The 12,930-nt window shown below is 44.6% G+C and overlaps 1 protein-coding gene across 2 annotated transcripts; it reads right to left on the bottom strand.

Moving 5' to 3' along the window:
* Positions 1–1,504: 1,504 nt before the first annotated feature.
* xylb (xylulokinase homolog (H. influenzae)) lies at positions 1,505–11,909 on the bottom strand. 2 transcript variants are annotated; one of them, XM_079512113.1, is made up of 19 exons: positions 11,673–11,909; positions 10,115–10,197; positions 9,790–9,859; positions 9,540–9,620; positions 9,296–9,382; positions 8,976–9,104; positions 8,670–8,735; positions 7,924–7,996; positions 7,475–7,593; positions 7,210–7,291; positions 6,989–7,029; positions 6,657–6,772; positions 6,133–6,248; positions 5,374–5,447; positions 5,080–5,176; positions 4,838–4,896; positions 3,443–3,530; positions 2,366–2,460; positions 1,505–2,228 (listed from the first exon to the last, which is right to left on the bottom strand). In XM_079512113.1, exons 1-19 carry the CDS (start codon positions 11,724–11,726, stop codon positions 2,160–2,162), a joined length of 1,599 nt encoding a protein of 532 aa, XP_079368239.1. In that variant the 5' UTR covers positions 11,727–11,909; the 3' UTR covers positions 1,505–2,159. The 2 variants fall into 2 exon arrangements, with proteins under 2 accessions (XP_079368239.1, XP_079368240.1); XM_079512114.1 differs by lacking the exon at positions 9,540–9,620.
* Positions 11,910–12,930: the final 1,021 nt, after the last annotated feature.

The following is a 12,930-nucleotide window of genomic DNA, read 5'->3' as shown; positions in this document are numbered from 1 at the left end:
TTTTCTGCTTTCTCAGGTTACAAAAGCCAAAGGTTATTTAACTGACACCAAACATTTGACCTCTTGAAATTAGAATTCTATTTAACCTACTTTGAACAACCACAAGATCATCAGGGAGGAGTTCCCTCCATGCACTTTATTATACCTATATATCTCCATTGAGTAGAATAATACTTCTATTTAGCTTGATGCAATGCTAGGCTGCTTTGACACCTTGTGGTCAAAAGGGGACATGCCTCTTTATATGGAAGTTAACAAAACTCCATAAGTGCTATTTTAAAATAAATAACAGGTTAAAGGAGAATTTCGGACTATAGGCTTTCTTACCTTTATTTGTAGTTTGTTATGTCCCCACCAAAGAGGTCCACGTGTTATTTTGTGCAAAAGTGCATTATTGGCTATTTCCCCTACCATAAGCACTCAATGGGGGTTGGGTTTTTGTGCTAATTCGCTTATTTCCATCGAAATAAGTAGTAAAGTGTGCCGCTTGGGATACTATTTACATTATGATTATTTACATTATTGATTTTTGAGCGATGGAAATAAGCGAATTAGCACAAAAACCCAAATTCAATTCATTGAGGGCTTATGGTAGGGGAAATAGCAGAGACATCTTAACTCGTCTCATCCTCAGCTGAGAAAAGATACCCTGAAGAGGTAGGTTTTGAAGAACGGGAAGGGGCAGCAACAGAGAGCAACAGAGCCCTAAAAATGTGTTATTAGCCAGATTTAGCTACTATACACCTGTGAACTTCCCCTGCAAACTGCTAACCTTGCAGCCGAGAATGCAGCAGATGGTTTGCGAGGGATATGGCAGCACTTGTTTTCCTTACAAGGCCGAAGTCCCTCGGTTACTCGCGTCCTACACAGTGCTTATAAGCCCTGCATGGCAGGGGCTTAAGGAAAGCATTACCCTTCTCTCATTCAGCTACAGATACGCTGGGATCACAGTAAAAACAAATAATGCACCTGTGATTGATAGGCTGATCTAAGGAGTTGATTATAGTGTCCACAGACGACAGAGATAACATTTAATATTGATATTTCATATCATTATGAGTATTGAGTTCACTTGCCTTATTTCCTTCCAACAGTCTCCTAATAGGTGGGCGCTGTCTGGCGGCAGATCTTGCGGACGTCCTCGCGAGAGTGTGTTGACAGAGAAAGGTCGATAACAAAGTGAAATTTCTCCTGATTTGTCGCTCTGAAAAGGCCATTTTAGTATCAGAATGTTGGGGGAAAATAATCGTTCTTAAGTTCACTTCACGTTCACCTTTCCATTGGAATTAAACAGGGAACAATAGACTCCAACCTGCTTCCGGTCACGCAGAAATGGGAAGTAAAAGCCAATTGGGCTGTCTTTGTTTTTGTCTTGGACTTGATGGGGGACAGACTTCCACTTCCAGTTCAAGTTAGTTTAGACTAGAGGAGCGAGGACAGAGCATGTTGAATCACTGCATTTATAACAAAAAATAAAAACTGAACTCACACATCCAAGTTATGTGCAATTGTTTCAAATTTTAATAACATAACAAAATATTGGCATTACCATGCTGAACCAGGGTCAGTTGGAGTTAACTATATACTGACATTATATTTATGAATGAATGATTATTTAATTAATTAATTTGTTTGTTTGTTTGTTCTTTCATTCATTCACAGGGTGATATGCTGAACCCAGGTAAGTCTCCGTACAGAAACTCATCCTTCACTTTATTTTTCTGAGATTATTGTTACTGAGATCCAGTATAATCACCTGAGGCCGATTCTAAAAATACCTTATAAATCCTGACCTACTGTAAGTTTTCAGAAAAACGTCAAATATTAATTCAGATTACAAAAACAAAATATTGCTATATAGTGTACATAGTAACAGCTACCCCAAAGGGGTTCCTGTCTTGAAAGGTAATAACACCTAAAGGTTTCCCCATCCTAAATGGGATAAACAACATTCAATAATGCAATGATTTTAGTCAGTATATTTCCAAACATACAGTACAAATATGAAGCTATACTAGTATATCAATAGTTTCTATTATAATGAATGTTTATTAATCATTATCGTAAGCTTGTCGACGTGTTGCTAGGCGAAGCCTTCTTCTACCGTCCAATCAGGTCGTTATAGAGTTGTTCTAAGAGCAACGATTGGTGGATGTGGCCTAGGGGCGGGACATTTGGAGAACTCTCTCCTCCAATCGGGCGTAGCGTTTCAACATCCCATCAACCACCTGGAACACACGCACGCACACACAGAGATCTGCTGTTTTTGCTGAATTGTCTGCGCATTGTGACATGCGGTAAATGTGACACTTTGTATGTGTGTGTATGTGTGTGTGTGTGTGTGCGCACGTGCGTGCGTGTGTACCTGTTGTGCGCCAGGCTTTGGGGTGGCAGCAAGTTGTGGTTCTGCAGCGTTCCGTACGACATCAGAGAACGACGCACCTGACTGTGCACGCACACCTTCGCGCACGCGCGCACGCGCACACACGCACACACACACGCACACACGCACACACACACACACACACAGTTGGGAGTTTAATGTGAATCTATATGGAATAAGTTAAAATTTCTGTCTCCATCTAATTTAATACGAGATCAAAACAGCAGGCTGCTGCTATAATGCCTCTTTGTATCAATGTGTGTCTGTGTGTGTGTGTGTGTGTGTGTGTGTGCATTCGTTCTTTGCCTTCCCTGTGTGCAACGTGTTTTTAAGTAGCGAGTGTGTGTGTGTGTGTGTGTGTGTGTGTGTCGGACATGAACAATTACTTCGTCCCCATTACAATGTAGAAATGGCATGGAGAGAGATGGCGAGTGGAAAAGGCAAAACAACACTCGTTTTGTAGCTTTCACAGTCGCAGTTGAAGGCAGCTCGGCTTGGATTGGAGCTTTGTAGATTGTGTAGAAGGCAGCACCACCCCAGACAGGCTGAGTTAAACTGATCTGAGTTCAGATCTTACCATATAGGGCTGTCACGAAGACACATTTTAGTTGACGATTAATTGTCACTCAAATAATTGTGATTTAATTGTGTTTTTGCCGTTGAACATTGGACAACATATGAATAAAGAATTCATTTCAGATTGCCTTTATTTACTAAGAAATTACCGATAATATTATAAATATTATTATTAATATTTAAGAATTTTATACAAACAAATAGCGGAAATAGGCCTCATCTGCGATTTCTGCATTTTTAATTTTGATGATTCTGAAAAGATAATTGTGATTATCTCAAATAATTGCGATTAGACGATTAATAATTGTGCCATCCCTACGTGCATGGCTCTGCAGGCACAGCCCAGACAGGCTGATCTGAGTTCAGATCTTACCGTGCATGGCTTCGTAGGCACAGCCCAGACAGGCTGATCTGAGTTCAGATCTTACCGTGCATGGCTCCGTAGGCACAGCCCAGACAGGCTGATCTGAGTTCAGATCTTACCGTGCATGGCTCTGTAGGCACAGCCCAGACAGGCAGAGTTGGAGACGTCTATACAGTAGACTGGAGCGTTGAACACGTCTGATAGAACCTGGAGAGAGAAAGGAGAGGAGTTACCATCTCATAGCTGTAGGCAGTGTTCCATGTACCTGTATGAGTGAGTGTGTTCAGGCCATGATGAAGTAGCCGAGAGAGCCAGATGAAGCAGATGAGCGAGGGTGACACCTTTCTGGAACACACTCAAGTAATTTTCCCAAATTCAAGGTGCCAAAAGTCAACTCTGAACTTGGTAGATCGATCTGCGTTTAGCTTCAGTGGCCCCAACACCTGGAATGACCTGCAGACTACATTGAGATGAACCATTTTGGTAGCCTTGAGTCGTTTTAGAACCTTGGTGGCATTACTGCATCAAAAGTATGACTGATCAACAAACTATACTATAAAGATGGGTGAAACATTGGCCAAATTGTCAAATAAAAATATAAGAAAATAGGCAAAAATTGTTTGTGAAAATAGATTGGTGGATCTGGATTAGGGGTGGGACATTTGGAGAACTCTCTCCTCCAATCGGGCGTAGCGTTTCAACATCCCATCAACCACTTGGAACACACGCACGCAAACACAGAGATCTGCTATTTTGAATTACAATCTTACAATAAATGCACTACGTCTCTGTAGGTGTGTACGTACGTCTGTAATCCACGTAACTCGAGAACTGTTGGCCCCACCAACTTAAAATTTGACACACGCGTTCCACACCCCCACAGGAAGTGCAGTGCCCGGCCTTGAGTCGGTCGGATACACGGTTGTGCAGAAGCACCACAAAAGGCTCTGGTCAGCCCCTGCCAGTGAGTGGACCTAATGAGCTGTGCCCCCTCACCTGTAGAATTTCCAGCCTCAGCCAATTGATTACCATGGCAACTCCACACCTCCCATTTGATTACTTAACCAGTCCACTTTCCACAGGCAGTTTGACACAGACAGACAGGTGCAGATATCTCCATATACAGTATAGGCACAAAAGGGACACAGATAGACGGTTAAAACGGGTGCTATGACAACAGGTATTGCATACTAGGTTCCCAAGTAGGCATTCATGTCTAGTCCTGAATTAACTTTCAATAAAAAAAAGAAAACCTAATAACTCTGTAACGATCATGTTATTTGATGTAGTCTGGAAGCCATTTCTTTTTATCATTTCAGGTCGTGTCCAATGGTGTGACTTTGCCTGCTCAGGGAAACCTCTGACTATCTGTGTTAAAAGCAGCTGATGCCCTTCTACTAATGCACGCACGCACGCACGCACGCGCACACGCACACGCACACACGCGCACACACACACACACACACACACACACACACACACACACACACACACACACACACACACACACTCACCTGCAGAATTTCTTTGTTGGATGAAGCCCCTCCCGTCGCCAGAACTCTTGTACCAGGAACTAAACACACACACACACACAGACAATAAGCGGTTTGGCGCATGTGTATGTGCGTGCGTGCGTGTGTGTGTGTGACTATAGCCAGGTCTTACTGTACAGTACATATCTGCGTGTCTGTGTGTGTGTGTGTGTGTGTGTGTGTGTGTGTGTGTGTGTGTGTGTGTGTGTACACAGTTGTCTTACCTATCTTGTATCCCAGGCTCTCAGCATGAAGTCTCTTAGACAGAAACTGTCCCTCCACCAACGCCCTGACCTCCTGCTGGGAGCCAAAACATGACACCTGACAGACAGACAGACAGACAGACAGACAGACAGACAGACAGACAGACATTAAAAGGTACGAAAAGAATCGCTGGCACTGGGTGAATTAATAAAGTACTCAATCAATCAATGAAAACTCCTAGTGGGTGCTACATGTGTGAAAGGCCAACACGGGACATTCCACGGACATTCTCCAGAGTTCCCGTCAGTACACACCTGGTTGTCGTGGGCATCGAACCTGTGCAGACCAACAGCAGCGGGCGTTATCTCCACCACGTCATAATAAAACCCTGCAAACATATCAACCATAAAAGCCTGCAACAATCAACATTCAAACATTTACACCGCACTTCCTGCTTCAGTAGCGCTGTCGCGTTCATGCAATGTTAATTGATTATTAACTAATTTACTGCCAGTCTGTAGTCTCTTCCCTGCCACGGCCCAAGTTTTATTTTGAAGACCCCAAAATTCACCCCAATGAACCCGGAAGCAAAATCAGCAAATGTTGTACAAAGTTTATTCCAACTCCTAGCACACGACTTGTCCAATTTCCTTTGTGCGACACTTTTGTTTGATAGCCTGGCCCAGCCAGCGTGCTTTCTGGTCTAGGGGGAAGGTAGCGCATGAAGCTTGCACTGGATAATATTGGTTCACCGCTCTGAGCGCCCGCCCCTCCCTTCCCTGGTAGAAATCAGGGGACAACACTGACGTCACCATATTTCGAGCTACGCCCCTCTGCACTGTAGTTCACTCCCACTCCTAGACCAGGAAATGTGTCACGTTCCCCCAGGCTTTCATTTTTGAGCCGAATGCGAAACGAAAAAGTCTGGGTGCCGAGGCTACTTGTTTGATGAATAGGGCATTCATTTAGGAAAATAATAAAAAAGTGTAAATATGGAGATACGAGGTTTCTGCCCAACAGCGACAAATTGTGACATTGTGTCAATTATTATATTATGTGATCATGTGACCGACCTATGTTGCCATGGTTTCCGAGGGGCGTGTCTCTCAGGGAGGTGGAGAATACTTCCCATGATCCTTCGGCACACTCGTTCCTGATTCGTTCTCTGGTCAACGAGCCGTTCTTAAAACTGGAAGATAGCACACACACACACACACAAATTGATCAGTACAGGAGCCGATACGCATTTTTAGTCAAAATATCTAAGATTAACAGTAACACAAACCTGACCTTTGAATGCATTTAAGAATATTTATCCAAAAAGCAACATAGGAAGCAACAAATGTGTTGTTTTTGTCTGTCAAAACACTGATAATCCATCATTATAAAAAACATGAATATCGAGGCTGATAATCGGCGGTTGTGTGTGTGTGTGTGTGTGTGTGCACGCCATGTATTTGTGACAGTCCACTGTGTGTGTGTGTACGTGTGTGCGTGCCACAGTAAAGCCATGTATTTGTGACAGACTGACAGTCCACTGGGTGTGCGTGCGTGCGTGCGTGCGTGCGTGTGTGCGTGCGTGCGTGCGTGCGCATACCACAGTAACGCCATGTATTTGTGACAGTCCACTGGGTTGGTGAAGACGTGTCCTTCAAGAGACGGACACGGATCCTCAACCCACAGGAAGACTGTGTCACTGGTTCCTAGAGACACCTGCACACACACACACACACACACACACACACACACACACACACACACACACACACACACACACACACACACACACACACACACACACACACACACACACACACACACACACACACACACACACACACACACACACACACACTTGAATATTGAATTGAATATTTTATGAGTCAGAAATGTAAACATCACGAGGTAGACTTGAGACTTTTCACTCACGGCAATGTCTCCTTCCTGTAGTCTCATACCTGCTAGAGATGCTGACACACACACACGCACACACACACACACACACAGAGAAATGGTACCAAATCATTAAAATAAAATAAAATACAGAAAATCTCTTTTTTTTTAATGAACCTTCATGATACGCACGCACGCACGCACGCACACACACACACACTTGTGCTTTGTGCCAGCGACCCCCTGTTGTTCCTTACCTGGATTGTCTCCAGTGAAGGCCACAACCTGACAGTCTTCATGGAAACCATACCGAGAAACCAAATAGGATGAGACTCCACCCTGTGGAAAACAACACACTGCATCACAGTTTATTAAGCCATTGCCAGTGCACTTTCTATATCAGGGGTCTTCAACCCCTAGGGGTTCCTCAGAGTTACTACACAGAGGCCTCTAAATCTTTGTGTGATAGGATTATTTTTTGAGAGCCGCATGCACGCACACACGCACACACACAGTACTTACGAGCACTGCAGTGGATGGCTGAGGGTTTCCCAGCAGTGTTTGGAGGTGAGGAGACGTGTTCTCCATACACACTTCAGACCAGCTTCTACTGTGAATGTCCAACAGATTCATGCCTGAACCTGAACACACGCACACGCGCACACACACACACACACACACACACACACACACACACACACACACACACACACACACACACACACACACACACACACACACACACACACACACACACACACACACACACACACACACACACACACAGTGTAAATATTGATAATTATCCATTATAGAAAGAAAGATAGTAAAATGACTTGTTAGCTGATTAGTTAGTTAATGAACTAACATTTGTCACTTTTGTGACAGACAGACAGACAGACAGACAGACAGACAGACAGACAGACAGACAGACAGACAGACAGACAGACAGACAGACAGACAGACTTTACCATCACTGTAGTCGATAGCCGCATATTCACCCAGGAAGAGAGATGCAGCAAAACTGCTGACCAATGAAATCCTCTGAAAACACAAACACACGTTTGTATTAAAGAAAAACGGCTTCCAATCATACACCTGTGACCCAGCATGCCTTGCACTGCGTCGACGCAAGTTCCTTTTTCTGGGCCGATTAAAAAGGCTGTTTTCTCTGAATCGAGGCGGCGTCTGCGCTGATTGAACACCACGCAGACGTTCTGGGATCATTTCTGATGTCATGCTGTGTCGAGGTTACAATATTAACGCTGACGAAGACAAATCACTTTTTAGACGGACGCAGTGACTAATGGCGGATTTGAGTATGTCACGGTCTATGACTTGGCCACGCGATTGTGAGCATCAAGGTGCGAACAGGCGGGAACGCAATATAAGGAGGAGGAGGATACTTGTGAGGACCACACCATTTTAGGATGGTCATTTTATGAATGCATTTTTTTTTCCATATTTTTCTTTAAAGCTGAAAGTGGCCCATAGAGCTCACAAATCAATGCATTGAATGGATCGCAGTGCAATTTCTCCTGTGAGGAACAAGAAATTATTGTTCTCGCAATGTCTCCTTCTCACATTCTACTATACTTGTGTGTGAGATGAGACTGCATGGTGACAGTGTCTGTATGCATGTACTTTACAGTACACAACACGCACGCGCACACGCGCACAGACACACACACACGCACACGCACACACACACACACACCTCAGTGTCTTCATACTGCTGTGGTCTGGTCTGGTAGAACTTAGAGATCTGGTTCCCTGTAAAACGCTGGAGAGAGAGAGAGAGAGAGAGAGAGAGAGAGAGAGAGAGAGAGAGAGAGAGAGAAAGAGAGAGAGAGAGAGAGAAAGAGAGAGAGAGAGAGAGAGTCATACAATGTAATATATCATATAGTACAGAGTTCTCAACGGGTCGGGTTGGGTTTGGGCAGAATTTGAGGGAGTAAAAGCTAAACGCCAGTCAGCACCATCTTCATAGATAGAGAGAGAGAGATAGAGAATGACATGTCACCTCATAAGCTCTGGATCCTGTGATGTCAGCGAGTCTCTGAGCTCCTCCTACTGACGACTCCAGGTACTGACACTGCTGAGTTGTACTGGAGTCCATCCATACTGGACTGTCAGAGACAGAGAAGCTAGACTAAACACATGCACGCACGCACGCACGCACGCACAGTTCGTATTACTATACTTGTGAGGAAATGTTTTAATACATATTTGAAGTTTTTCCAGAAAACTTATGTCAGGAGGAATTTTCAGAATGGCCCTCAGCCTGTATACCCAAGGTTGCTTTACATTAAAGGAAGGAACCAACAACAAAAGTATAACTACCTGTAGTATTTGATGCAGGGGTTTCTCTGGATCCAGTTGTCTGAGGGTCTCACAAGCGCCTCTCCTCCAATACACACTACCATGTTGCTGCACACACGCACGTGCACATGCACGCACGCACGCACGCACGCGCACACACACACACACACACACACACATACACACAGTGAAATAAATAAATAAAGTTGTATCTAATGGCTTATTAAAATTATGTGCTTGAAGGGGGGGGGGGGGTGTCTCCCACCTGTCCACTTCCTGAGAGAGCCCTAACACGCGAGAAGTCAAACCCCACCCCCTTCATCTTGTCCAATAGCAGGTCCAGGGCCTGACGACACACACAAGCAGACCAATCAGAGATCAGACAAACAGGACGTGGAGGTCAAAAGGTTAAACTGTCTGTCTGCTGATTCACTGTGACTATAGCGCTGTGTGTGTGTGTGTGTGTGTGTGTGTGTGTGTGTGTGTGTGTGTGTGTGTGTGTGTGTGTGTGTTACCTTAACCCACATCAGTACAGGAGAGGTGACTGTTAGTCTGTCATCATGAATATGAACTCCTCCCTCAGTCCTAGAGGGACAGACAGACAGGCAGGCAGGCAGGCGGGCAGGATGGACGGACGGACGGACGGACGGACGGACGGACGGACGGACGGACAGACAGACGGACGGACGGACGGTTATGCCAGAACAGCAAAAAGTGTCGGAAAAAGAAGAATACAAAACAAAAACAAATATAATAGGGTGTCTACCCACATCCTGCTTGGGCCCATAATAATAATAATAAAAAAACAATAGTAATATTAATAAGATACTAGTATGTTACCTGAACTCAGGCAGTTCGCTGTCAAAGTGGACATTGTTCTGATGAATCACATTGAGGTTTCCATCCATGGCCACCACCTTTAACTGCAACACGCCACACACACACACACACACACACACACACACACACACCTTTGTTAAACAACACAATACAATAAACCATCTACACAACACAACAGATAACCTTCACACGACAACAGTTGAACGTGTGGTATCCATGAAAAAGTGAAAGTGTTATTATAGGCCCTATTGATTCACACAAAGCTGTTAAAGCTGCAGCTTGTAAACAACAACAACAAATTGATTGTAACCAACATGTTAACATTACAACATAGTAATAAACATTATGAACGTGTATGTGTCAACATTATAAACTTGTGTTTTCTTCATAAGAAGGACCCAAATGTAAACAAGTCTTAGTGTTTTTCCTGGTGTAGCAGTTATTTTTATTGACCTGTACTTTCGTTGAAAATTGAAATGTACCCATTCTACTAGCCCGTCTCCGGACCCCCCGGGTTGAGCTCCTTTGGACCTACCACGTAGGGTCCGGTCTCACCGGCCTCAAGTGACATGGGATGCCATCTGATTTCCCCTGACTTAGCCCTGTGCTGCGGTGTGGGTGTCACGCTGACATATTCCAAACGAAGCATATGAACGCTATAGGAGACAACGAACCATCTGACCCCCCCCCGCGAACGGCTCAGAAGCCGTTAAGTATTTGTAATGTTTGTACGACCGTTTTGGCAGCTCTGAAATTCTCTCTTGTTGACATCCCATTGTACCGCCTCTCGGCATCTCGGTTGGCTAGCAGCGCCTCCCTACGCGCCTCGTAGGCGCAGCTAGCCAACCGAGATGTCAACAAGGAGGGACCGAAGAGAGAATTTCAGAGCTGGAAAAACGGTCGTACAAACATTAAAAATACTTAACGGCTTCTGAGCCGTTCGCGGGGGGGGTCAGATGGTTCGTTGTCTCCTATAGCGTTCATATGCTTCGTTTGGAATATGTCAGCGTGACACCCACACCGCAGCACAGGGCTAAGGGCCGATTCATACTCCTATTTTACCGCTGTTTCGGCGCTGTAGTGCCGAAATGATTTCGGCTCGTCAGAAATTTTCAGTAGCACCGAAGCGCCGACTTTAGGACGGTACCCGCCCCCCCGAACCTCAAATGACGTCACATTGTAGGCTCTACAGAGCCGAACCGACTTTTATTCGGCTCTAAAATAGGAGTATGAATCGCGCCTTAGAGGGGAAATCAGATGGCATCCCATGTCGCTTGAATCCGGTGAGAAGGAACCCTACATAAAGTCATCAAAATGTCAGAAACTTTAACGTAGGGTTCCGAAAGGAGCTACCATTCTACATACTGTGGATAAAAATTTCCAATCAATCAATCAATCAAACTCTTCTTCACGTTGCAGGGACCTTTCTTCCCCCTTGGTGTGCGTCGTGCGCGCGCATTTACGCGCGTGACGCGCCTTCTAAAAAAAAATAACCCATCTGTGATTAATTAGCGTTGATGATAATAATAATAATAATCATAATATTAAAGCGTTATACCTGCTGGGTGCTGAAATCCAACCCCAGGAACACTGCAGTGTCTGCGGCAGCCATGATGCTGCACTCTGGACTCTGGGCTGCTGATCATAGACGCTTTAGATCGAGGCGTTCATTCATTCATTTACATCATTTTAAAGTTGTTGACTGAATCTATCAAGAGTTTTACGACAGGGCTGTTGATTTGTAGCGGTGTAACCCCAATCACAGTCCGACAAAACATTTACAAAGTTATGTGGTTCCTCCTTCCTTCGGATCCTACCTTCCGTTGAAATCCTTGAAGTTGAGGCAAAGTCGGAAAATAATAAAATAAAATAAAATAAAAATTCAGTTGCGTTTGTCGTTGTGCGGCTTGTGCCAGTAGAAAACTATTTGGAAATGAAATGGCATTACTGTGTCTCTCCGTCACGTGGTTATTTGACCTCTAGATGTTGAAAATTGCAAAATTACGTTTTACTGTCATAATCTGAAAATAAACAGAAGCATTATATAATTATATGCAGTAGGTGGCGCCAGAACTGCACCATGGGAATGCACAATGTTGGTTTCAAACTTTCAAACTTGTGATCCACTGAGCCAGTTATACTGTCTGCAATTCCACACTTCAAAGGTCGTCCTCCTCAGCAGCAGGCCCGGGGTTGTTCATCAGTTCATGTTTACTCTGTAGAAATGTTTAAGATCCAAAGGTCACAATAATAAGGTTGTCCATGACTCCGTGTCTCTGCTGCTTCCAGGAAACAGCATATTACACAGTCAGATCCTATACAGCAGTGGTTCCCAAAGTGGGGTCCGGGTACCCCCAGGGGTCCTTGAGGGAGTTCCAGGGGGTACCCAGCTAAATGATAGTTTGGAAACAAATGGACCCTTATGGATTATGGTTCTGTAACTCTGAGAGTGTACAAATGGAGCCAAATGGACCCATTTGTACACTCTCAGAGTTAAATGAACATTGATTTTACAATACAAATTGGGGGTCCCAGAGATAAGTAAGCCTTGCAGAGCAATGAGGCCCATAGGGCAGGAGCTTATCTCCTGTTTCCTTAGCGTGATGCAGCTTGATGTACAAGTACACCCCCTGGACATGACGCTAGTATGTCGCAGGGACTTACCCCCAATCAAACCCTTGATGCTGAGTGCCAAGCAGGGAGGTATTGGGTCCCATTTTTATAGTCTTTGGTATGACCCGGCCGGGGATCGAACCCGACCTCCCAGACTCAGGGCAGACACTCTAACCACAAAGCCACTGAGCTGGTCCCAGAGA

Source organism: Electrona antarctica, assembly GCF_951216825.1.
Source record: "Electrona antarctica genome assembly, chromosome: 10".
In the NCBI taxonomy this organism is placed as follows: domain Eukaryota; kingdom Metazoa; phylum Chordata; class Actinopteri; order Myctophiformes; family Myctophidae; genus Electrona; species Electrona antarctica.
This window is presented reverse-complemented; position numbering and strand designations above follow the sequence as displayed.